At 47.6% G+C, this 25,685-nt stretch overlaps 1 protein-coding gene and 1 pseudogene across 4 annotated transcripts in view; both read left to right on the top strand.

Moving 5' to 3' along the window:
- The window catches only part of Iars1 (isoleucyl-tRNA synthetase 1), a 46,360-nt gene that overhangs the window by 3,283 nt on the left and 17,392 nt on the right, over positions 1-25,685 (top strand). For 2 of the 4 annotated variants that reach the window (XM_008771533.4, XM_063276354.1), the window contains exons 2-21: positions 421-477; positions 1,577-1,702; positions 2,238-2,394; positions 2,615-2,734; positions 4,512-4,594; positions 6,012-6,129; positions 7,331-7,478; positions 9,292-9,379; positions 9,976-10,036; positions 10,696-10,791; positions 12,110-12,232; positions 12,736-12,827; positions 14,207-14,305; positions 15,226-15,352; positions 17,356-17,429; positions 18,517-18,711; positions 20,439-20,525; positions 22,766-22,849; positions 23,671-23,815; positions 25,390-25,510. In XM_008771533.4, the coding sequence (XP_008769755.1) occupies positions 1,584-1,702; positions 2,238-2,394; positions 2,615-2,734; positions 4,512-4,594; positions 6,012-6,129; positions 7,331-7,478; positions 9,292-9,379; positions 9,976-10,036; positions 10,696-10,791; positions 12,110-12,232; positions 12,736-12,827; positions 14,207-14,305; positions 15,226-15,352; positions 17,356-17,429; positions 18,517-18,711; positions 20,439-20,525; positions 22,766-22,849; positions 23,671-23,815; positions 25,390-25,510 (2,137 nt within the window). In that variant the 5' untranslated portion in view covers positions 421-477; positions 1,577-1,583. The remainder of the gene's footprint in view (positions 1-420; positions 478-1,576; positions 1,703-2,237; positions 2,395-2,614; positions 2,735-4,511; positions 4,595-6,011; positions 6,130-7,330; positions 7,479-9,291; positions 9,380-9,975; positions 10,037-10,695; positions 10,792-12,109; positions 12,233-12,735; positions 12,828-14,206; positions 14,306-15,225; positions 15,353-17,355; positions 17,430-18,516; positions 18,712-20,438; positions 20,526-22,765; positions 22,850-23,670; positions 23,816-25,389; positions 25,511-25,685) is intronic. The other 2 variants (NM_001100572.1, XM_006253706.5) reach the window with 1 other exon arrangement.
- On the top strand, positions 22,003-22,122 carry LOC120097976 (small nucleolar RNA SNORA24; annotated as a pseudogene).

Here is a 25,685-nt window from a genome sequence, read left to right as displayed (position 1 = left end):
GTAAAGGCATGAACCGCTATGCCTGGCCTAAGGTTTTAAAACTACAAAAGAAGAATAATAATGATGTGTCTTAGTTTGGGTTTCTATTGACAAAACACCATGACCCCCCCCCCTAAAAAAAAGTTTATTTGACTATATTTCCATGCCTTTTCATCACTGAAGGAAGTTGAGATAGAAACTCAAACAGAGCGAGGTCCTGAAGGGAGGCAGGAGCTGATGCAGAGGCCATGGAGGGGTGCTGCTTACTGGCTTGCTCAGCCTGCTTTCTTATAGAACTTAGGACCACCACCCTAGGGAATGGCACCACCCACAGTGGGCTGCGTCCTCTCCCATCAGTCACTGATTAAGGAAATGCCCTACAGACCTGCCTACACCCGATCTTATAGAAGCATTTTCTTAACTGAGGTTCCTTTCTCTCAGATAACTTTAGCTTGTGTCAAGTTGACGGAAAGCCATCCAGCACAAGAAGTGATTGAGGTGAGACATCCCTCTGGACCCTTACAAGCACCAGGACTTAAATGCAAAACACCCAGGCAACTCCCCAGAGAAGGGCTGTATCCAGAATTTAGAATTTGTGAAATTCAGCCGCGAAAAGTTAGTCCAAGTCAAAGAGGGCAAGAGGCGAATAAACATTAATCTTCAGACGATATACATGGACAAGCATGCGAAAAAGATTGCTTGCTACTTTGTGCCCTGTGAGGTGGCTCTGATCTGTAGTGTGGAGTGGTGAGGAGGGAATAGAGAAGTGGTCACCCCATTTGTTGCTGATGGGAGGTGAATGGTGCAGTACCTGTGGAAAACATTTTGTGGTTCGTCAGAAATTTAGAAACTGGGTCGTATGACCCACGGATTCTCCTCATAGCTAGCCATATGTACAAGAAGAAAGAAAACATGTCCGTGTAGAAGTTAGAACTTAATGTTCATAACAACCTTAGGAACTAGCCAAGAAGGCAAATCAATTCACATGTGAAAACTGACAGATTGATAAATTGTGGCAGAGCTGTATGGAGTAGGAATGTGTCTTACAGCCTGACTGACGTAGGTAATGCATGTGAAAATTTTCAGGGTTTGGTGGTGGTGGTGGTGGATTTTTTTAGTTTGTTTGTTTTTGAAGACAGGGTTTCTCTGGGTAGCCCTGGCTGTCCTGGAACTCACTTCGTAGAGCAGGCTGGCCCAGAGATCCGCCTGCATCCGCCCTCCAGGTGCTAGGACTAAAGGCATGAGCCACCACTGCCCAGCCTGAACGTAGTGTCCTATATGAATATAAATAGACAAATAGTTGCAGAGGTGACAAGAGTCCTCACCGGGGATAAACTAGAGAGCGTGATTGCTAATGATTGTGGGGACAATTGAAAATATCCTGAAACAGATAATGGCGGTGGTTATATGTCTTTAAATATCCTAAAAACCAGCTGGCTTGAATCCTTTAAAAGAGCGCACCGTGTATCATACACATCCACACCGAGTGAAGCTTTGCTTTAACACACCGTGCTTATGTACACTTTAATAACCCCTTAGCCTGCTAGTCCTAAACTAGGAATTGCCACGGCTGTAGCAAATTTGATTTCTCTTGCAGCAACAGAATGGTTCAACAAGTTCCGGAAAACATCAGCTTTCCTGCTGAAGAAGAAAAAATCTTACAGTTCTGGTCCAAATACAACTGTTTCCAGGAATGCCTAAAGCAGTCAAAGCTCAGGCCAAAGTACGTGAGTTTCCGCAGTGAAGACAGAGTCCCTGGGCACTATAGCCATTTCTCCTACCGAGCTCCCTTAATGCACACCCTTCCTTCCCCTGTGTGTTCTCACCGTCCATGCCTTCCCATCAGCCCCAGTGGGCGGGTGGGTGGGCCCTACACCATTTCCTGCCTCAGTCTCTATTCATGGGAAAGGCGACCAATGATAAATCACTGATTTCATTACGGACCTTCCCCGTTTGAGCATTTTATGATGGGCGTCCACTGCCCTGCTTTGTTGATGAGGGGCCTCCAGGACCACTCACAATCCCGATAATAAAGAAGAGCGGGTGACTGGACAGCAGCTCTCCCAGCTCTGTCCGAGTGGCCTTTCTGAAGGCTAGACCTCCGGTAAATTTCTAATCAATTATGTCCTTTTTCCAGTCCTATTGATCTCAGTTCCCTCCCACCCCAGAACATTTTAATAGGATAGCTACTTGACACAGAAATGTCCTGAATTTTTGCTGCTTTTAAATGACTTACTCTATTTTGTATTATCTGTTAGGTTTACCTTCTATGATGGGCCTCCCTTCGCTACTGGACTGCCTCACTACGGACACATACTTGCGGGGACAATTAAAGATATAGTTACAAGATACGCTCACCAGAGCGGGTTTCACGTCGACAGAAGATTCGGGTGGGATTGTCATGGCTTACCTGTGGTACGTCTGAGTCTCCAGTCTGGTGATGTTCTCATTGTCTGTGAGTCTGTCCCATGTCCCCTTTGATTCCTTTTCCATGTCACCGTGTATCCTGTGGTCTCGAGGTAGAGTTTCCTTCTGTGCTTACTTATTTTAGCTACTTGGGTTTCCGTTGCGGCTTACATGTATTTGTTTCACAAGGCGAGGCCGCTGACATGACTGTCTCGTTCAATATTTTCAGGAGTACGAGATTGACAAGACCCTGGGGATCAAAGGGCCAGAGGACGTGGCCAAGATGGGGATCGCAGAGTACAACAAGCAGTGCCGAGCTATTGTGATGAGGTACTCCGCCGAGTGGAAGGTGAGCCGCACGCTTCAGAAGGACAATGCAAGGCTGGGCTTTGAGGTGGGACTAGACAGAAATGGCTAATCCTCCTTTGCGCTCTTTATGAAATATTCCCCCAAAGTACGGCTGCCCGTGTGAGCTTGTGTCACAAGAAGGCCTGGATCCCCCTACCCTTTTAACGTTAATCCCCATGATGTAGAATTACATCCTGGTGTTGCTTTTGGTGTCTGGTTCTTTTTCTTTTATTTCCCCTCTATCCCCTCTCCATAGTCTCGTGGATGGAGGAATGGCTCAACGGTTAAGAGAATGGGCTGCTTATTAGGAGATCCAGGGTTCCATTCCCAGCAATCACACAGTGGCTCACAACCACCTGCAGTGGGATCCGATGCCCTCTTCTGGCATGTCTGAAGACAGCGATAGTGTACTCACTTATTAAATAAATGAGCCTTTTTTTAAAGGTCTTTGTACTTAGCTCCTGGTGTTCTTGGTGGCCTGACACTCAAGTCCTTCGGACTCGGTAGCCTGCATGCTGGAGTTACAGGCACACAGCACTAGCCTGGTTCTCTTCCTGGTCCTTCCTGGCTGCTGTGTTCCCCCTCTCACAGGGTTCCCCTTAGTGCTCTTCTGTTATGACCCCAAGTGACTTCAGCCTATGAGCCTATAGAGTCCAGTTTCATTAGCACAAAAGCTGGAGCTCAAGTTTCTCCCAACTTCACTTTCATGACTAATCCAGCAGGGGTGGGATGGAGGTTGGGGGGGGGGGGATCCTGCTGGGATGAATGTCGCCTTAATATAGATCTGCTTTTAAAAATTTTTTTCTTCCCCTGATTCTACTCCCCCACCCAGCCCTGCCCCCTTAGGGCAAGGTCTCATTGTGTAGTCCTGGCTGGCCTGAAACTTAATATGCAGACCAGAGAGATCTGCCTGCCTCTGTCTCGGAGTGCTGGGATTAAAGGTGTGAGCCATGAACAGCACTGTCTGTCTGGTACAAAGCAGTCCCCTATGCCCTGCATCTACCCTTCTCCAACTGCTGACATCCTCAGTAACCCAAAAGCAGTGAGTTAACGTGAACAAGACACCATCCACTTGTACCACTCACTGATCCTTCTGACCCTGATGTCCATCCGGGATCAGCCGTTGCCTTTAGTGGCCAAGCCCTTGGTTTCCTTGGATGTACAACGTTCATTTGTTCATTTAGTCTTTCTTTGTCTTTTAGATCGTGTCACCTTGGGGAGCAGGGAGAGAGGGTTGCTAGGGATTGAAGCTATGGCACTGTGCACGCGTGACCAATTAATCGTTGGCTTCATCAAGGCGTTGCCTGGCTGTCTAGTCTTCCCTTGGCGAAGTGTGGGTTTTGCTTTGCGGTTGATAAATATCCTATGGGAATACTATTCCTGTTATGCTTTTTCTTAGGATACTTCTAGTCATTAATTTTAGCAACTATTAGTAAATTCTTCTAGCTAGAGCTATTTCTCTGATGTTTGCCAAGTAATAGTTGCAAAAGACCCTGACCAGTTAATATTGCCGGGCATGGTGGAACGCACTCAATCTCAATACTGGGAAGACAGAAGGAGGATTATTCTAAGTTCAAGGCTAGCCTGGTTTATATAACAACTTTCGAACTAGAAATACATTGTGAGCCCCACCCACCCCCAACCATAATGGCTTAAGTAAATATTTAATAGTTAGAATTAGCAATACCTATGTATAAGAAAAGAAAACTTGTTAACCTTAGTTGTCGTTTGAAATAATGTTTACTTGGACCTTAGATTGATTGTTTTGTATTTTTAAGTCTACTGTTACCAGGCTTGGCCGATGGATCGACTTTGACAATGACTACAAAACCCTGTACCCACAATTCATGGAATCAGTCTGGTAGGTTCATTTTAACCTGTAGGAATGATAAACATTCTCTTTCTTTGGTCAGAGGAGTGGTGTGTGTCTGGTGAAGTTTGTTTACAAGTTCATCATTTGGTTTTTAGAGCAAATGTGATATCTTCTTGTTTTTGCTAATGCTATGAAAATGATTTACACCCCCTTCCCATTTGTTCCGTGAAAATGACATTTTGGCAAGTAGGAGACCCTACTCAAAGCCCTTAGACATTGGGCAAATACTCTACCATTGAGCCCTGTGGGAGAGCATTTAATCCACTTATTCCTGTAGTTGAGGGTCGGAGCCCATACATACAATCCAAGCAGCAGTAATGGAGGAAGATTATGAGTTCAAGGCCTGCCTGGGCTACTTAGTAAGAAAGAGACTCTTGTCTCACAGAACAGAAAACATCTTAGGGGTATTATAACTCCTGTGAAGGTTTTAACGAGAAAAGGCAGATGTGAGTAAGGCACCTTTGCCATGCACTGCTCATTTGGGAGACGTGAGTAGTCGACACTGGAATTTGGGGTAACTGATCTCTGGTGTCCTGGTATTTAACATCTTCATTAAAACATTTTAGTAAGTTGGTGTTGTACTTTTTAATTTGCTTCTATAAAAGCTGCCTGTGGCATAGTTTAAATAATGTGCCAGAAACCCAAAGAAAATCCAAAAATCCAAGTAGTGATGGTAAAAAGTTGTTTTATCAGGGGCTGGAGAGATGGCTCAGAGGTTAAGAGCACTGACTGCTCTTCCAGAGGTCCTGAGTTCAATTCCCAGCAACCACATGGTGGCTCACAACCATCTGTAATGAGATCTGATGCCCTCTTCTGGTGTGTCAGCGACAGTGTGTTCATATACATAAAATAAATAATCTTTAAAAAAAAAGTTGTATTATCAAAGCTCTAAGAATTTCAGTGTAAAATCTGTATGTCCATAGTTACAGATTTATTCATTGATAATGTGCTGTGTGTGCAGTGTGCACGAGCGTTTGCCTTTCTTTCTTTTTTTTTTTTTCTTTTTTTTTTGGTTCTTTTTTTCGGAGCTGGGGACCGAACCCAGGGCCTTGCGCTTCCTAGGTAAGCGCTCTACCACTGAGCTAAATCCCCAGCCCCGCGTTTGCCTTTCTTAATTGTAAATATCTTTCCATGTCAGCAGATGGTGGCCACACCCCAAGCCCCTGCACTGGTGGTTGAGCTCCAGCCTTACCCATGCTAGGACAGGCTAAGCCGCACCCCAGCCTCAGTAATTACAATGGTAGTTACATTCGGCCGTTAAGTGTTTCTGACCAGCAAGCTCCTAACTGATGCATTTCCCCCCTCTTCTTTACTGGAAGAAAACCTTTGACTTGGCATGGAGGTTGGCGTCTGAATGGCAGACTTGGGTTCCGTAGTTGAATAGCCCTATCTCTTACCTTGCCAGGTGGGTCTTCAAGCAGCTGTATGACAAAGGCCTCGTGTACAGAGGCGTGAAAGTCATGCCCTTCTCCACCGCGTGTGGAACTCCACTCTCCAACTTCGAGTCGAACCAGAATTACAAGGTGCGTGACGTGCCGAGCCCTGGCGTAGTCCGTGTCGATTGTTGACCGATTACAATTAAGGTGACTGTTCCCCGTTGTTGCCATCATGGCTGGTGGTGCCGGTGCCTGTCCTGAAGGAGTGCTGACGGTACAGCCACTCGCCGCGTGGAGGCTGTGCTCGGTTAGAATGGGGATATTTTCTCTCCACCGGGTTTATCATGGGCTCGGTGTGATGGATTCTTCCTGTTTTGGCCATACCCGGTGCCTGCTCTCGTCTGTCTCTGACAGCCTTTCCCAGCTACTGTTCTTCAGGGATCCCACCCTCAGTGATTTTATATCTTCTTTGTCACCTGTAGACGCCTTTGTTCAAGGTATTGGAAGGAAATGTAGTTGAGATGCCAAGCTGTGTTGTGGTCTTTTTCCTGCTGCACAGGATTGTGTCATTGGTACAGCCGCTCTTTGTCCTCTAGAGGGTGAGGTAGAGAATCTCAAGACGTGAACTGTCTCACGTCTTACGTGTCTGCTCATCCTTCACTCTGGCTAGTTCACGGGACCCTCATTGTTAAAGGGATGCCAACTGTGGAAGCCTTGTTCGTGCCCAGGTTTGGAAATTGCTACACTTGAGAAGCGTTTTCATCCTCATGGTAGCGAATGTGTTTCCTGTTCTTCCATTTGATCTTTCAAGTCCCTGTTAGATGGCTGGGATGACCCCTTTTTTGTCTCCCGATTGCCTTTGTTATTGGCTCATGCATATTTAATAAAATATTTAAGCGCATAGAAATAGACACTACAAGATACAGAAATTATTTTTTCCAAAGCTGTTATTTAATTCACCATATACTTAGCGTAGATTAGATTGCTATAATAGTGTAACTTACGTTCTTATTAGTTATGAGCGGACTTAGCATTCGTGCCCCCCAGCTCTTCTGTTCATTATTCCTCTTTCTTGTTGTTAGGTTTTTTTTGGGGGTTTTGTTTTTTTGTTTTGTTTTTCAAGACAGGGTTTCTCTGTATTTCCGGTTCTGTGGAACTCTCTCTGTAGGCTGGCCTCAAACTCAGAGATCCATCTACCCCTGCTGGGATCAAAGGTGTGCACCACCACTGCCTGGCGTTTGAGCTCATTTTTATCCTAGAATTTATTTCACTCCCCTTTCAGATCAGTCTCTTATTATCCTGACCCTTACGGGTTTGTGAAACACTGCTTTCCCTCAATGTCTTACAGGACGTTCAGGACCCTTCAGTATTTGTAACGTTCCCTTTGGAGGAAGATGAAAACACATCCTTAGTTGCTTGGACAACCACTCCGTGGACCCTACCCAGTAACCTTGCGCTATGTGTCAATCCAGAAATACAGTATGTGAAGATCAAAGGTAACTACTGGGCTAACAGTGACTTGTGATTAATGCCGATGGAGTGATTTTGTATAGACATAAAAACTTTTGATTATATGAAGATACAAAACGATTTTGTACAAAAAGTTTTACTAAGGACAAGCTATAAAGACAGGTATGGTGACTCATACCTGTAAGTCTCAGAACACAATAAACTGGCAGGAACATTGTGAATTTTTGGCTACACTGAACAACATGGCAAGATTCTATCCCGAAAGTAGGCAGAGTGGGGAAGGAAACAGGAGAGGGCAGAACAGAATGGCAGCCTGAGAAGCTGTTGCATTTCTGTGTGGACGTGACACAAATTTTTGTAATTTTCAGTTTCAATGCAATTTTTGTACCTCATTGACCTATTCCACAACAGAGAATTCTTATACTCTCAGTTAGGTCCTCCCTTAGAGATTTATATGAAATATGACGGTTGTTACTTTTTGAGCACATACACTTTTGGATTTGGAGAGATTGTAGGGAGAAAAAGAAAGAAAAACACATCAGGCAGGCAGGGCAGGGCCGCGTCTGGGAACAGCTGCTCTGGGAGCAGGCATGGCTGGCTCACAAGAGAACAGGAAGAGGAGCTGAGCAGTGAAAACGGGCTCGTTCAGATGGTGTTAGGCCTGTGTTTGTGTGGACCCTGTTCACAGTAGCCCAGGCACAGAAGCTGCCATGTAGATGCACGGGGAACATCATCCATCCAGCCTTAAACTATGTGTGGGCGGCTTCCTTCAGTTTCTTCCTGAACCGTGGAGAAGAGCTGTGTCCGTGTAGGTGCCTGGCTCAGTGACTGTAGCTGCTTCCCTCAGGGAGGTACTGTGGTGCCCTTAGGACTTTTCCTAGGTAACCCACGAGTCAATGGCACTGTAGGAGGTTTCAGACAGATGTTGCAAGTGTAACTCTTCATACACACACAGACAGACAGACAGACAGACCGACACACACACACGCACACACATGCTCACACACACGCACACGCTCACACACACGCTCACAGACACATGCATACACACAGACACGCTCACACACACATGCTCACACACACATGCTCACACACACATGCTCACACACACATGCTCACACACACGCTCACACACACTCACATAGGCTCACACACACACAGGCTCGCAAACATACACACGTCACTGTGCACTGAGAGTCATCTGGATTACAACACAACAGTGGATTTAGCCTCTGAAGTGACGAGAGCACATGGAGCTGTGACCTCGAGAGCCCCCTGCGTTGTTAATGCTAAGATTTGGGTGGAAGGTGCTTGTTAAGTTTTGAGACACAGTCTCACTGCTTGTTAGCCTGGAACTCACTATGTAGACCAGGCTGGCCTGGAACTCAGAGAGCCACTTCCAGATGCTGGGATTAAAGGCATGTGACTTGGGGTTGGGGATTTAGCTCACTGGTAGAGTGCTTGCCTAGGAAGCGCAAGGCCCTGGGTTCGGTCCCCAGCTCCGAAAAAAAGAACCAAAAAAAAAAAAAAAAAAAAGGCATGTGACTTAATTTTAGTATTCTTAAAAAAAAAAAAACATTCACATACAGTTTTTAGAACGAGAAAGTACAGATTAATTTTTCCTAAATGGACTTGGATGCGGTCAATAATGGCCACCTACCTTGCTGCCTCTGATGTCTCTGCACGTCTGGGTGGTTCTGCAGTGTCCTCTCTGCATCCAGGGCACACAGTAGATACAGGGGACACAAGCTTCCTGGCACAAGAAATATGCCTGGTGTATGTCTTCACAGTCAACCAGTCTGAATGCCACCAATGCCCTCTTTTTCTTCCTGCTCACAGACGTTTCCAGGGGGAAGTTGTTCATTTTGATGGAAGCCAGATTGTCGGCCCTCTATAAACAAGAGAGCGACTATGAGATCCTTGAAAGGTGAGTGCATGGATTATTGATATGGTGTTCACATAGCGTATGTGTCTTCAGCTCTGGAACACACAAGCCTGCTTCGAGTTTTAGGTACCAAACATGTTTGAGTCTCACCTTTCTGCTTTTCTGACAATGGCTGTGAGCCTCAGAGGACGCTGATTTATTCTGACCACAGTTTCATTACTTTGATTTTTTTTTTTTAATATTGTATGTACACTGTGGGTGGGTGTGCACTGTATGCCATGGGTAAACATCACGTGTGTCGTCTTCCGTGTCCATCCGTGTCTGTCTCCCTGTCCCTTCCCGTGCTGCACCCCCCCCCCCAGACCCCCTGCAGTCACTCTCCTTGTTCGTCCAGAGATAGCTTTCTCGTGGAACTTGGGCTCACCAGTTTAAGTTCAAACCTGCAAGCCCCGTGGATCGGATCCCTGTGCTTCCTCCCCAGCTCTGGGCTTCCAGGCACACATCACCATTCCCAGCTTTCTGCACGTGTCTCCGGGATCCAGACTCAAGTGGTCATGCCTGAGCAGGAAGCATTCTCCCTATTAAAGCGTCTCCCTGGCTTTATTGCTTTGATTTACGGATCTATCTTCCTTTTCAAGGTTTCCTGGTGCCTCTCTCAAAGGCAAGAAATACAAGCCGTTGTTTGACTACTTTATTAAGGTAAGTTTGGGGCCATGTCACTGTGGCTCTCTCCCTTCGTTTCTCTGATAATCCGGAGCGAGGTGATGAGTGGGACTCGTGTGGCCTCCTTACGAGCATTGTTCCTGGGAGTGTGTCTGAAACCAAAACTCCGCTTTAGTCTTAGAAGGTTGAATGAATTAGAATTCTATCACCGACCAGTTCGCTGACTACATCTCCAACCTGGCCTTTCCCTCCCTGCTCTACCTTTGCAGTAAGCTCGTCTCCTGTTGTAAATGCTCTTGGCCCTTTTGTCATTGTATACTGAGTTCAGTTCACTTTCAGGTCTCCGTGTGTGTGTGTGTGTGTGTGTGTGTGTGTGTGTGTGTGTGTGTGTGTGTGTTCACGTTCATATACATGTGGGTATGAGTGTGCACAGGTATGTGGAGGCCAGAGGTTGATGTCAGGTCTTTGACTGCTCTCCACTTTTATTACTGAGGCAGTGTCCGTTGCTGAACCTGCAGCTTGCCTGTTGAGCTTGTCTGTCTAGCCAAGCTTGTGCCTGGGACTCCTGTCCCTACTTCTCTGCATCTGTCTTCCGAATTGGAATTATTTTGTCATTTCTATTTACATGTTCAACAGTTAATTTCAGGCCTTCCTCCCTGTGTTTCATCTAACGCTTTGCAACCTCTGTCTTCCAGTGTAAGGAGAACGGTGCCTTCACCGTGCTTGTTGACCACTATGTGAAGGATGAAGAAGGCACAGGTGTCGTTCACCAGGCTCCTTACTTTGGCGCTGTGAGTAGCATAATCTTGCAGACGTATCTAGTCATGGGTTTTATTAAGCCTCTCTGCCTTGCTGTCTTAGTCGGGGTTTCTATTCCTGCACAAAACATTATGACCAAGAAACAAATTGTGGAGGAGAGGGTTTATTCAGCTTACACTTCCACATTGCTGTTCATCACCAAAGGAAGTCAGGACAGGAACTCATACAGGGCAGGAACCTGGAGGCAGGAGCTGATGTAGAGGCCATGGAGGGGTACTGCTTACTGGCTTGCTTCCCCTGGCTTGCTCAGCTTGTTTTCTTATAGAACCCAGTACCACCAGCCCAGGGATGGCACCTCCCACAATGGGCTGGGCCCTCCCCCCTTGATCACTAATTGAGAAAATGCCTTACAGCTGGGTCTCATGGAGGCATTTCCTCAAGGGAGGCTCCTTTTTCTGTGCTAACTCCAGCTTGTGCCAAGTTGACACACAAATGCAGCATGTACACTTGCCAAGACCAATGGAGTCAGGCTTTTTTCTGGCCCATTGGCCCCCAAAGATGACCTGTGCCCGCAGTCCACATTCATCTTGCTGATTCCTGGAAGCAGGTCAAACCTGAGCCGTTGTCCACTCTAATACAGTTGTCTGCCTTTCTGGCAGCTTTCCTGCAAGGGCAGATGAGCAAATGCGGTAAAGTTCTCAGCGTCCCTCACATGCAGCATTCATCAGGGACACTTGGTCCACCTCGCAAGCCTCGAGGTGTAACCAAGAAAGCTGTGACACCCGAAGCCTGTTTCCTCAGTATCAGGGAGCGCTTAATGTGCGATCAGTACCATCGTCCGTGCCACTCTCGATAGGGTGCAGCACTGTCTGTCCACCAAGCATTGCGCCCGCCGCCCGCATAGACTCTCATCATTCAGATATGCGTGGTTATCCTTGCGAATACAATTTTGTTGTTGTTTTGTTTGGTGTTTGCTCTGTTTAGTTTTGGGTTTGTGAGACATGTCTCACTACAGTCTTTACTCTTGACTGGCCTGGAGCTCACTGTGTAGACCAGGCTACCCTTGAACTAAGATGCACACCACTGCGCCGGGTCATGGCGTAGTTATGTGTGGTGTCTCTAATGGTTGGGGTGACTGGGCCAGGTAATGTTAGTGCTGTCCAGCTGTGAGGCCTGGATTCTATAGGTGGTCCTTAAGTCACCGCAATTAGAAGTAGACGGTTACTTGGATGTCTACAGGGCAGCATTGAAAAATTATCTTACAACCCAATATAAACCCAAGCTCTCCTTTTCCCTCACACACACACTTAGACACTCTTATCCCCCAGCGCGTGTTCTTGTCTGTCTCAGGACGATCATCGAGTCTGTATGGACTTCAACATCATTCAGAAAGACTCAGCCCCTGTTTGTCCTGTGGATGCTTCAGGCTGCTTCACAGAGGAAGTGACACATTTTGTCGGGCAGTATGTGAAGGTCTGTGCACGGAAGAGTGTGGTCTGTACCATAAAACTACCAAAGACGTTTTAAAATGTAAGCACTAAAAACAAGCAAAGACAGCTGTTAGCTCCATCCCGAGAGTCTGGCGGACGGGGGAGCAAGCTATAGTGTCATTGCTAAGAGTTTCGAGCGGTGCACTGTAGTCTGTCCTGGCGCAGCCTTCTGATGCTCAGGTAATCATTTGTGTTTGAAAACTTCAATGCCTGAAAAGTTACAGATGTATGTTCAAAGTACCTAAGTAGGTAAGACAACAGTGTAGTTTTCTGGGTTTTGTGTTGAGGATGAAGCCATTTTGCATTTGGGCAAGCTTCCTTCCTTCTAGCTGTACCTCCGGCCCCAGAACAGATATTTTCAAAAGACTCCAAGTACTTGTTCCTTTTATCCATTACAGAATATCAGATTTTAGTAACATTTATGTAGTTATGCAGTATGCCGGGTGTTTTAGTGACTGACTGACTGACGTTTTAATTTTTTAACAGGATGCTGACAAAAATATCATCAGGATGTTGAAGGAGCAGGGCCGACTGCTCGTGGCAAGCACCTTCACTCACAGCTACCCTTTCTGCTGGAGGTGAGGACGCTGAGTGCAGTGGTGGGGCTTCTCCGCCGCGCTGTGCGATAACTGAGTCCTAACGTAAGAGCATCCTGTAACTATTCAAATGAAAAGATGTACTGTTTGGTGTCCTAAAATTTTCTCCCTGTGTCCCTGTTCTATCATCAGAACCATTTTCTTCTCTTTTTTCTCTTTGTTGTTGTTGTTCTCTCTTCTCTTTGTTGTTGCTTGTTTGGTTGGTTGATTGGTTTGTTTTGGGTTTTGGTTTTGTCTGTTTGTTTTTGGAGACGGGGTTTCCTGTGTGGCCCTGGCTGGCCTGAACTCTTCTGTAGACCAGGCTAGCCTTAAACTCAGTGATCTACCTGAGTACTGGGATTAAAGACATGAGTCATGACCACTCAGCCTCAGAAGGACCATTAAAGAAAAGTCGTGTGTGCGTGCGTGCTTGTGTGTGTGCATGTGTGTGTGTGTGTGTGTGTACGCGTGTGCACGCGTGTGTGTCCATGTGTGCGCACACGCAATGAGGTGTCAATTTTGGGTTCTCTGTAAGAGCAGCCAAGTCGCTTCTCCAGGCCCTGGTTTTGTTCATCTTCTTTACTTTATCTTCCTTGGTTTCCTTGGAAAGGAGACAGGAGACTCAGCCATCATTGTCAGATTTTCACTGATGGCTTTGTGTGTGAGCATGCCTGTGGGTGTGTGTGTGTGTGTGTGTGTGTGTGTGTGTGTGTGTGTGAGCATGCCTGTGTGTGTGTGTGCGTGAGCATGCCCGTGTGTGTGTGTGTGTGTGTGTGTGTGTGTGTGAGAGCATGCCTGTGGGTGTGTGTGAGCATGCCTGTGGGTGTGTGTGTGTGTGTGTGTGTGAGCATGCCTGTGGGTGTGTGTGAGCATGCCTCTGTGTGTGTGTGTGTGTGTGTGTGAGAGAGAGAGAGCATGCCTGTGTGTGTGTGTGTGAGCATGCCTGTGTGTGTGTGTGAGCATGCCTGTGTGTGTGTGTGTGTGTGTGTGTGAGTGAGAATGCCTGTGTGTGTGTGTGCCTGTGTGTGTGTGTGTGTGAGCATGCCTGTGTGTGTGTGTGTGCCTGTGTGTGTGTGTGTGTGTGTGTGTGTGTGTGTGTGTGTGAGCATGCCTGTGGGTGTGCTTGCATCCCTTAGGGGTCAGAACAAAGCGCGAAGGTCACTTCTCTCCTACCGCCATGTTGGTTCCCCGGATGAACCCTAACAGCAAGTGCTGTTACCTTCTGAGGCATCTCTTCTGATCTGGACATTGTAATCTAAAATAAAAGTTACCGTCAGCGGAAGGCTGGGTCGGCGAAGTGATGCTGACGAGACATTAAAAGCAGTCTTGCCCTTGGTGCCCATACAGCTCTGTCTGACTAGTGGAATCTGTTCCGGTCCCAGGTCGGACACTCCCCTCATTTACAAGTCCGTGCCCAGCTGGTTCGTGCGGGTGGAGCACATGGTGGACCAGCTACTGAAGAACAATGATCTGTGTTACTGGTGAGCATGCCCTTCCCGCTGTCCTTCCCATGCACTAAGTATAGTTCAAGTACTAACCATCTCCAGTAGTTTATCATAATCTGTAATTCTGTAATCGTCTTTTTTTTTTTTTTTTTTTTTCTTTTCTTTCTTTCGGAGTTGGGGACCGAACCCAGGGCCTTGGGCTTGCTAGGCAAGCGCTCTACCACTGAGCTAAATCCCCAACCCCCTGTAATCGTCTTTATGTGTATAGCAAACACAGTCATAAACAGCTAAAGTAGTACCTGCTTATGATAGAAGATGCAAGAACTCACTTTTCTTTGTAAAACCCACTAGAGAAAAGCTGGTGCTTGTATATGACTTACAGGATGAATTGACTTTGGGGAGAATGTTGTAGCCAGACACGGTATGTACGCTTTTAATCTGGGCAGTCAGGAAGCGGAGGCAGGCAGACCTCTGAGTTCAAGGCCAGCCTGCACTACTACGTAGTGAGTTCTGGGACACCCGGACCACAAGAGTGAGACCCTGTTTCCAAAATGGATGAACAAACCAGCAGTCTTGCTGTGCTCAGACTGTCAAGCTTCACTGTGATGAAGACTACTCCTCGTCAGCCAAAGCAGTTTATTTATGACCAGTGTGGGTATTTGAGTCCCTGGTGTGTGGACTTCTTTTGCCCCTGGCTTTACTGAAAAATCCAAGCACAGAAACCTTTGTCCTCCAGAGCTGTTCTTCTCTGCAAATGCCAACCTACCTCATGAATAATCAAATGGGCAAAAAAGAAACTCCCCGAATGTGTCCTGCCCTCTTTCGATGTGCTAAATGTAAGCTTAGCGGAGCCTCCTCAGAGTGTCATGCACACAAAGGCTCGTGTCAGCCTGGCTTATCATTTTCACGTAGTCTCGTGTTCCTGCATGACCATCGGTGTCATCTCTCTGTGACAGGGTCCCAGAGTTTGTACGAGAAAAACGGTTTGGAAATTGGCTGAAGGAGGCACGTGACTGGGCAATTTCCCGAAACAGATACTGGGGCACCCCCATCCCACTGTGGGTCAGTGAAGACTTTGAGGAGGTGAGGCTGGGCCCTGGGTTGACTGTCACTGAAGTCCTTTGTCATGTTTTGTGAGTATGGTGTTAAAAAGTGTGAACTTGGGGTTGGGGATTAGCTCAGTAGTAGAGCGATTGCCCTGGGTACAGTCCTCAGCTCCGGAAAAAAAAAGAGAGAGAGAGAGACAAAATAACAAAAAGTATGGACTCTTACTGTCTTAATTCTTTTCTAGAATGGTCACGTCAGATAGTGTGCTTAGGAGTTTACTTTTTATTTAAGTGCAGATTTAAATCTTTATTCTGTAAAATGGAAGAAAATAGTAATTTTTTTACTGAGCTCCACAGAAAGTTCCAGGCCAGCCAGAGGGATATACTGGGACTCTCTAAAGAGAAAAAGGATAAGAAATTAAACCGACCTTAGGAGTGCTCGAGCAGAAACTGGAGAGGGAAAGGCATCCCAAGCATTGCCTATACTAACTGCCGAAGTCATGTTTGATTTATGTGAGACTAGACGCATCTGCTTGGGTAGGCAGACACAGTTCCACGGCAGGGCCTCTGTCCTGTGTGGAGAGCAACATTACACCCCAGGGATTCCACACCCCAGGGATTCCACACCCCAGGGATTCCATACCCCAGGGATTCCATACCCCAGGGATTCCATACCCCAGGGATTCCACACCCCAGGGATTCCACACCCCAGGGATTCCATACCCCAGGGATTCCATACCCCAGGGATTCCATACCCCAGGGATTCCATACCCCAGGGATTCCACACCCCAGGGATTCCATACCCCAGGGATTCCATACCCCAGGGATTCCACACCCCAGGGATTCCACACCCCAGGGATTCCACACCCCAGGGATTCCACACCCCAGGGATTCCACACCCCAGGGATTCCACACCCCAGGGATTCCACACCCCAGGGATTCCACACCCCAGGGATTCCACACCCCAGGGATTCCACACCCCAGGGATTCCACACCCCAGGGATTCCACACCCCAGGGATTCCACACCCCAGGGATTCCATACCCCAGGGATTCCACACCCCAGGGATTCCACACCCCAGGGATTCCACACCCCAGGGATTCCACACCCCAGGGATTCCACACCCCAGGGATTCCACACCCCAGGGATTCCACACCCCAGGGATTCCACACCCCAGGGATTCCATACCCCAGGGATTCCATACCCCAGGGATTCCATACAGGGACCTGAGAGGCAGCGGTGAAGTTACTGAGTCAGAACGTTATCCTGACTGAAGGGAAGGAACAGAGAAAGGCCCTGGGTGCCCAAGAAGCAGAGACCTTTTCCTATGTGGAAGCACAAAGCCTCTCCTGCCGCTCTGACCCCTCCGTCAGGTGGTCCTCATTCCCTGGTCCACCCATCTCCACCACAGCTCCTTACCTGAGCATAAGTCCTGACTCCTTGTGAATTAGGCTCCTTTATTTTTATTATACCCCCAGCACAGTAATTTAGTTCTAGCCTTAGTGCAAGATCCAAGCACAAGGAAGAAAGTAAGGTGTCATTGGCTGGGCTGAGATGGCTCAGTGGCTGCCCTTCCAGAGGTCCTGAGTTCAAATCCTAGCAATCAAATGGTTGGCTCACAACCATCTGCAATGGGATCTGATGCCCTCTTCTGGTGTGTCTGAAGAGAGCAACTGTGTACTCACATACATAAAATAAATATTAGCCATTGGCTAATAGTCTAAGGTATTTTATTTATTCTAGGCAGAGATTGGTTATGATAAATCCCCAGGAATGTCTGTCCAGGAGGTGGCTGTGGGTTTAGGGACCCCTACTACAGACCTGCAGAAGAGGAGTCTGGGGAACAAAGTCGGCACTGGCTTCTTTGGAGTAGAAGGTCTTGTCTGAGAGATGAGCCCTGTGGGGGGGTCACTGTCCTGTAGCTTAGAGCTCTCCATTAACCGCCTGTAAAGAGAGTCAGGTTTCTACAGCCGCCCAGCAGGCTGCCACTGCACGGCGGCCTGGGCTCTGAGGAGTTCCTGTTGTCTTCGGTTTTTGACAGGTAGTGTGCATCGGGTCAGTGGCAGAACTTGAAGAATTGTCAGGAACAAAAATCTCAGATCTCCACAGAGAGAGGTGAGTTCCCAAACACCTGACTCACTGCCATGCTGTCCTCCTGGTAAGGCCATCTCCCGGGAGTCGCAGATCTACACCCACAAAGCACCGGTCTGCTATAGGTTAATGAGCCATGTTGTTTTGTGATGTGCACCCTCCCTCCTTGATTGAAATGTCACATAACTTTCTTTGGTACATGACCTTTCGGATTGAGGGCCCCTGGTGGTCTCTGCCTTTGGGGACAACTGTCGACTTTTGAGACAAAGTATCACAGTATAGTACCCTTTGCTGTCATAGAAGTCATTTCGTGGGCCATGCTGAACTTGATCTCACAGAGATCGATCTGCTTCTGCCTCCTACCGGAGGGCCAGGATGAAAGCTATCCGCCACCCCTCCAGGCCACAGTTTATTTTCTCTTATTTTTTGCACATGTACTTTTCCACTAGCGTGTGTTCAGAGAAGTGCGCGTCGTTAGACAAATCCATTCGTTGTACCAATACTCTGGCGTGAGTTTGCACAAACCTAGATGGTACAGATCGGTTCCTCACTCTGGCCTGTTAATACAGTCAGGATTCTTAGATGTCAATGTAAAGAGGTAGCATAGCTTGGCAAACAGCCTTACAGTAGGACTGAGCATGCACCCTGGTACTTAAAAGTAAAAACCAGGCATGGCTGCCGAAATCAACACTCAGGAGGCAGAGGCAGGAGGAAAGAGTTCAGAGCCATTCACAGCTACATAGCAAGTTCGAGGCCAGCGTGGACTATAATGGTAAATACATAAACTGGTTGCATAGCTGTTTATAGGTCACCATTAACCCACGTGCGTCATGCGTACTGTCTCGTGCTGTGCCTTTATTCTTGCTGTACAGGTCCGTTTGCATCTCATCATCACAAACATATAAATAAATAAAGCATCCTGTCACATTACCTCCATGCCTTGTCACTAGTCAAAAGGAAAGCTTCATCTCCCTTATAGCCTTACAGGACCACCACTGTACGTGTAGTCTCTCATTCACCACAGTACGGTAGCATGACACAGAAACGTGGCCTTGTCATTTAAACTGTTCAGTTCTTCATGAATAGAGGTGACAACTTCTCTGTTTGTCAGCATCGACCACCTGACCATACCATCCCGCTGCGGGAAAGGACCGTTGCGGCGTGTCTCTGAGGTGTTTGACTGTTGGTTCGAGAGTGGAAGTATGCCTTACGCCCAGGTTCATTACCCCTTTGAGAGCAAGCGAGAGTTCGAGGATGCCTTTCCCGCAGACTTCATTGCTGAAGGCATCGATCAAACCAGAGGATGGTATGTTACCCGCGTATGTGTGCCCCGTCTTTCTTTGGATGTTTCCCTTGGTTTTGCTTGTTTCCTTAAATGCCCACATGCCTCCACCTACTGCTGGTACAGAGAGGAGACACTGTTCTGCCCTCCGCCCTTCTTATCCAGTGTGGACACCACCATGTCTTTCCAGTGGGAATCTTTGCTACCACAGAGTTATAGCGTTACAGTCTGTGTTAATTCACACGGTGAACTATATCTCTATGCTAAACCAAAACAAAACTCTTCATATGTATTCTTGGCCTGTTTATTTTAAAATCTTTTACTCAGAGAGTTAAATGATCTTTATGGTGACAGGAAGTTGGGTGCTGGAAATTGGAAGGTAACAGGGAATGTGCTCAAAATTTAAGTCTAGCCTTTATGTGTTCACATTCTGGGAAAAAAAAAAAAAAAACTAGGTATGTGGAGAGGTTTTGGTGTTAGTTCCCTGTGGCCAGTGCCCTGCGTGAAGCGGTCCTGTCATGCTCACTAGGAAAAGGTCACTCACCTTCTTCTCACACACACAGGCTTCGTGGCCTGACGCTCACTCTGTGAACTCCTGCTGCCGTGGTCCTCTGCTCCTCCCGTTTGAATCTATTAGAGGGTCCTCTGGGGACAAAGTTCTCAGGATTTTGCTGTCGTTCAGTGTTTTTCAAATGCGTGTATGTGTGTGTACATGTAAGTGCATGTTTGTGCATGTGAGGCCAGAAGAGTGTCTGATTTTCTGGAATTAGAATCACAGGCTGCTATGACCCATGTGATGTGGGTGCCGGGAGTTGAACTCTGGCCTCCCAAGAGCAGGGTGTGTTAACTACTCATCTTACCTCTCCAGCCCCACAGACTCCTGTGTTCTAAGGAGGGCCAGTTTACTCACTAATAAGTAAGCATGTTTCTCCAGGGGAAGTGAAGTCTGGCCATTGGTAAACTCACCCTGTGTTCGCTTGTCCTCACTGTCTGCTTCCTGTTCCCTCCATTGCCTGAGCTGCCTCCGGGGCACCAGGCGGCCTTGGGTGGAACGGAAAGGGATGTTTGGGCGGATATTTGTGTGAGGACGTTTGGTCTGGGCTCTGTTCTTCTTCAGTACAAGAGCAGATGGCAATGACACAAGAGCATCACCTCTGCTAGAGGAATCCAGTCCATGGAGCGAGGGTGTCCCCTTCACAGTGACAGGCTTCTGACCCCGCCGAACAGAAGCGGTTCCTGATGCTGCAGTCTGAGTGCTTTTCGTCTTTTGTTATCCCAAGTCCTGTCCCACAGGATCTCACAGGAAACATGGCACCTCTCACCCAGCATCTCTGCTGGTCCCGGGCGTGCCTTACGTGTTGGCTATGGCTCCTCACTGTTTTAAGAAAATTTTGTTTTGCCAATCCGCCTCTTAACTTTGAGTGACCTGTTATGGGCACGATACAGCTGCATCTATCACTTTATACGGTTATCAAGTCGTGTAATACGGGGTTGGCCAGGTAGCCCAGTGAGTACCACCAAGTCAGACAGCCTGAGTTGGAACTTCGGGACCCACATGTTGGAAGGAGAGACACAGCTCTCACACGGTGTCCTCTGACCTCCACAAAAGCCAGGAGAAAAAAATATTAAAGCGTTATAATGAACCGAAGCTAAAAGTTCAGTCTGGTGGTTAAATACACATTTTCCTATGCTTAGATTCCATCTCTACTTGTAATGAATTATCCCGGCTTTTTTTTTCCCTTTCCCCCCAGGTTTTACACCCTGCTAGTGCTAGCCACAGCCCTCTTTGGACAACCACCTTTCAAGAACGTGATTGTGAACGGCCTCATCTTGGCAAGGCAGGTACACCCACCCCTCCCTGTAGTGATGAATTTACCTCCTGCACTCTTTATCCTGCCCTTGAAACTTGTCTTCAAAGCAACCACGTTCTGACCAGCGCTCACCACATTTCTCTGTGAAGAGAGGAACTTAGCACCCCCAACCTTGCTCTCCACCGCCCTTTCCTTCTAATCTCAAACTCATTTTTGCCTTTGAGACGGTCTTACCGTGCAGCCCTGGATGCCTTAGGACTTAATCTTGTAGACTAAGCTAGTCACGAATGCAGAGAAAACCACCGGTTTTCCAGCTCTGCATACCTGTCTCCAGCTTCTTACACTCCCTTTAGCTTAGTTTAGTTGTGTTTTACTTTCCTGAGGCCGAGCTGCCTCGCCTGGTTTACCTTCCACCTGTCCTGGCCTCTCAGGCACTGAGGTCACAGGTGTGCGCTGTGGTTTCATGCTCTGCCTGTGCCCCTGTGTGCAGTCCTTTGTCAGTGCAGAGGGACAGCCCACGTGGGACAAGAAGGAAACCAGGCTCAACACTGCTTAGCTGGTGTTAGTGCAGACGTCTAGAGTCTGACACCAGGCAGTTTGGAAGCAAGTTTCTTGGTAGCAGCTACCTCTAAAGCTTAGAGCATGGCTGCCTGGAAACCGATTTGCAAAGTACTAGTGACCTCTGCCATGAGGAGTGGTTCTGTAGCTTAAGGGCCTAGGATCTGGTATTGCCTGGGTCATACAGACAGCCTAGAGGTCAGCAGGCTATAAAGGACATGTGACGTCTCCCCTAAGGGTAGGATCTCTTCATTCAGAAATAGATAAGATAAAGGTCTAGGAGGAAGAGTCTGGATAAACATAATGGTCTGGGGAATTCAGGTGTGGTCTGGCTCTACACACACACACACACACACACACACACACACACACACACACAATGCTGATCACTAGGCTATTACCCATCTGTTCCCAGCCTGGGCGGGAACATTCCCTTGCGTGCACATTCTTCCCTTGCAGATGTGAGTCACAATGTGTGCTTAACATTTTAACATTCCTGGTGTCCCTAGCGCTTATCTGTCTGCTGAGACCTTGTGCCCTCTACCCTCCTGTCCTTCGTTGTGTGGCTCTGTGTGTCTTAAGGAGGAAGACTCCATTGTGGGCCAGGCCTCCTGGAGACAGAGCTGGTCGCACCCCAGACAGTGTTAGTAATAGTGTGGTGCTTCTAGTGAGGCCACTAGCAACAGTTAAGTTGATTTAGCTGAGCGCTTTGTAAGGTACGTTGGTGGTCACATCTCATTGTGTTTCACTCCTGGCATGGATTTTTTTTTTTAACATCTTCTTTGTAATGTCTGAGGAAACTCTGAATTTCAGAGATCCCATGACTTCCAGGAGCAGAGACCCAGGACCACACCAGACTCCTCCCAGTGGCTTTGTTTCCTTTGGAGAATTGTTTCTTAGTTGTATTAGCTTCTTAGAATTCAGTCAGTAAAAATAAACAGTAATTCTCCGCGTGTTCCTGGGACCTGTCTTCCCTTCCTGCCCAGCCACAGAAGAGCATGGTCCTGTTTTTGACAAAGCCTCACTGTTTGGTTGGTACCAGCCTCTGTTTTCACAAGTAACAGTTTTTACTGTTAGGCGCTGAGAGGTCAAGCTACTGGGCATGCGTCTTAAGGTTTCTCTTGCTGTGATAAAACGCCACAACCAAAAACAGCTTGAGGGGAGGATTCATTTCATCTTACAAGTCTCAGGACATACTCCATGGTCACGGTCTGTCACTGAAGGGAGTCACAGCAGAAACTGCTCCAGCCTACCTTGGAACTCCTCCCCTAAAGACACAGCCATACCAGTGTGTCAAAAGACTTTAGTGGGTGTCAGCACTTTCTTTGTGAGCCTGACAACTTGACTGACTTGGATCCCTGGAACCCACATAAAGATGGTAGGAGAGAGCTGACCCCACAAAACTGTCTGATCTCTGCTTGAGTGCCATGTCCCTCCCATCACACACATGCACGCGCGTGCGCACACACACACACACACACACACACACACACACACACACACCCCAAACACATGTACATACACGGTCACACAAATAATTTGAATATACAAGACCTAACAAGTAGAAATAAACCTCCCTGCCATTGTGACTTCACCAGCATACGCCTGACCACTTAATTTTCGTTTGCATGTCTGTTTGGAGTCCACATCCATCTCTAAGATCAACTGTATTTGCTCACCTAATTAATATCTACTTTTTGTTTTACAAGTGATGGCCAAAAAATGAGCAAACGGAAAAAGAACTACCCAGATCCGGTTTCCATCATCAATAAGTACGGTGCCGACGCCCTCAGGTACGAAGCAGCCCTTTGCTCGTGTGTATCTCATGGAATCATCCTCAGAGTGCTGTGTAATGACGCTTTAACTTTTGGATGTCCGTGTGGGTAGTTAGGCTTTTATAGTTGACGATTTTCAAATCTAGAAGTCTTCGAGGACTAGAAACTGTCCCGGATGTCAGGAGTCATCCATGACCTCCCTGGTGGGTGCAGATTGTCTCTACCTCAGCTCCTTTCTAGGTTCCCCATCTTATTGGTATTAAGAGTTCTCTCTCTCTCGGGGGTTGGGGATTTAGCTCAGTGGTAGAATGCTTAGGCGCAAGGCCCTGGGTTCGGTTCCCAGCTCTGAAAAAAAGAAGAAAAAAAAAAGAGTTCTCCCCCCCCCCTCCTAACACCAGAACAAGTTCATTATTAATACATGAGGTTTTAGAGAACTTTTCACTACTGCTCGAAGCAGCACCATGCTTAGGTTGCAAAGGCCTGGAGAGCTTGTCCAGTGTCTCCACATCATGGTGAAGCCCACACCGAGGCCATGCCGCACACCTTCACACACTTCCTGTGACTCTCCACTCATTCATCTGCCTCTTTGGGCTGGGCCGTTCTCCACAGTGTAGCATTTCTCCTCATGAACCTTTGCGCACCTGTGGCAGGGGTGCCAGTGTTTAAGCACTGTTCCTCTGCAGGGGAGAGCAGAGTTTGACCTGGCCTTCTTCATCTTTAGTAAAAGGAGAAAGACTTAGGTGATCCCAAGAGGAACTGGTATGTTTGCCTTCTCAAAGTAGTAATATTTGGTTTACTGTCTGTGTAACTTTTCTGTGTAAATTTTCTGCTTTTACCAGGTTATATCTGATCAATTCCCCTGTGGTGAGAGCAGAAAACCTGCGCTTCAAGGAGGAAGGCGTACGGGATGTCCTCAAAGACGTGCTGCTCCCATGGTACAACGCATACCGCTTCTTCATCCAGAACGTCTTTAGGCTGCACAAGGTACGGACAGCATTGGCCTTTGAACGCTGAGCTACGAGGTGGGCCTGTGCGGGGACCTAGAGGCTGCTTTCTTGTGCTGTCTGCTGCTGTTTGGATAGCCCAGAGCCATGAGGAAGCTTTACATGATGGTGCAAGAGGTGCCTGGTTCTCTATAGGACGTGACTTCCTCTGTGTAGAGAGGTGTGTTATAGCCTGGTCAGACAGTTCTTTGTCTCAGAGATTTCACGTTGAGTGTAATTCTTCTCTACTCAAGGACCTGGTGGGGTGTAAAATTGCAGAGAGTCAGCTATAGACAGAGTTTTTACCTGATGAAAGGTGGGGGCTGAGCCTGGGATTGTGCTGTTGGTTCGAGTGTGGTCCGGGAAGACTTGCATGAGGAAGCATAGAGAGGAATAGATAGCAGCTCTGACTGAGTTGCTAGGATTAGGAATAGGAGTTGGGATGTCTGTGAGCCTGAGCCTCAGATTGGATCTTCCCATCGTCTCCTGAGAAGCCCTTGGTCTGCAGCCACCTCGTCCGACCCCAGACCAACATCTTCAGTGCCCAGCATCTTTATCACGAGCACCAGTTCCGGCATTGCGTGCGTGTTTATGGTGGAGCCCAGGCGTGCTCACCTTCCTATCCCAGCACCTACCAATAGAAGGAACTACTGAAGACTTACTGCTTAGTGACCCTGGAGCAGCCCAGAAGCTGAGACAGTGGTCCATTCACTTGTTCCTACTGCTTCCGGGTTCAGCTTAGCTCTTCCTTCTGCTGAGAACAAGACAGAAGTGTAGTGTTCACATAGGACTGCCAGGTACACGGTTCCCTGGAAATTGAGAAGGCAGGCACCTTTGTCTGGATTTCAGCATTCCTGTCTTTGTAATTATGCCAGCCTTCCTGTACGTGGTGCCAAGTGGGGATAGCATTCTGGAAGCTCGCATGCCCAGCAGACCTCTGTTGGTGTGGCACTCACACCTGACCACAGAGAAAGAGGCTCATCTGTACAGAGCAGGGCTGCCCCACCGTGAGGGGCTCAAATCCAGGCGAATAGTCCTCACCATGGCTGCCGCCTGAGAAGCACAACTGGCAGGAGGTTCAGCTTGCAGAGCAGGAGCAGGCCAGATGCCTCCGGATCATGCAGGGCTCGTGGAAAGCAAAGGGAGATAAGAAGGGTTCCAGGTCAAATCATACAGGTCAGCGTGGGAGCTGTTTCCTGGTGCTTGTTTCAGTTTTCGAAGGATTATCTGGTTCTAGAAGGTTTTACTGCCTCCTTCCGTGGGTTTACAGTAATCCCTATTAAAAAAAAAGAGAAATCCTAATTTCATTGAGGATTTGATGTTGCTCATCCTGAATGTTGCTGGCTTGCTATCGGCATCTGGGATCATTTTGTATTTCATCATTTCATTCCATTTTACTGATGTAGAACATTTGGTGGGCCTGGAGAGGTGACTTAGCAGGCAGGAGTACTTACTGTCTGTCCAGAGGACCCGGATTTGGTTCCCAGCACCCATATCACGTGACTCACATCTACCCATAACTCCAGCTTCAAGGGTCCAGTGCACACGAACCTCTCACTGAGCGTCTGTCTGTAGGAAGAAGAAGTAGAGTTTCTGTACAACGAGCACACGGTCCGAGAAAGCCCCAACATCACCGACCGGTGGATTCTGTCCTTCATGCAGTCGCTCATTGCGTTCTTTGAGACGGAAATGGCAGGTGAGCCTTCCTTTGCTGTCTTCCCAGGCGTGAGGACTGGTTATTCTCTTTGTAATTGTTCTTTTGGTGTTTTAAATGTTCTCCCCTTATTAACATAGAGGAAGTTTTGAGAGATAACCCAGAAGTACAGTATGGTGGCCTTATTAGTTGTAGGAAGGAGTTTGTTTGTTTCAGG

Source organism: Rattus norvegicus, chromosome 17, assembly GCF_036323735.1.
Source record: "Rattus norvegicus strain BN/NHsdMcwi chromosome 17, GRCr8, whole genome shotgun sequence".
Classification (NCBI taxonomy): domain Eukaryota; kingdom Metazoa; phylum Chordata; class Mammalia; order Rodentia; family Muridae; genus Rattus; species Rattus norvegicus.
The sequence above is the reverse complement of the archived record's forward strand: the minus strand, read 5'-3'. Positions and strand labels throughout refer to the sequence as shown.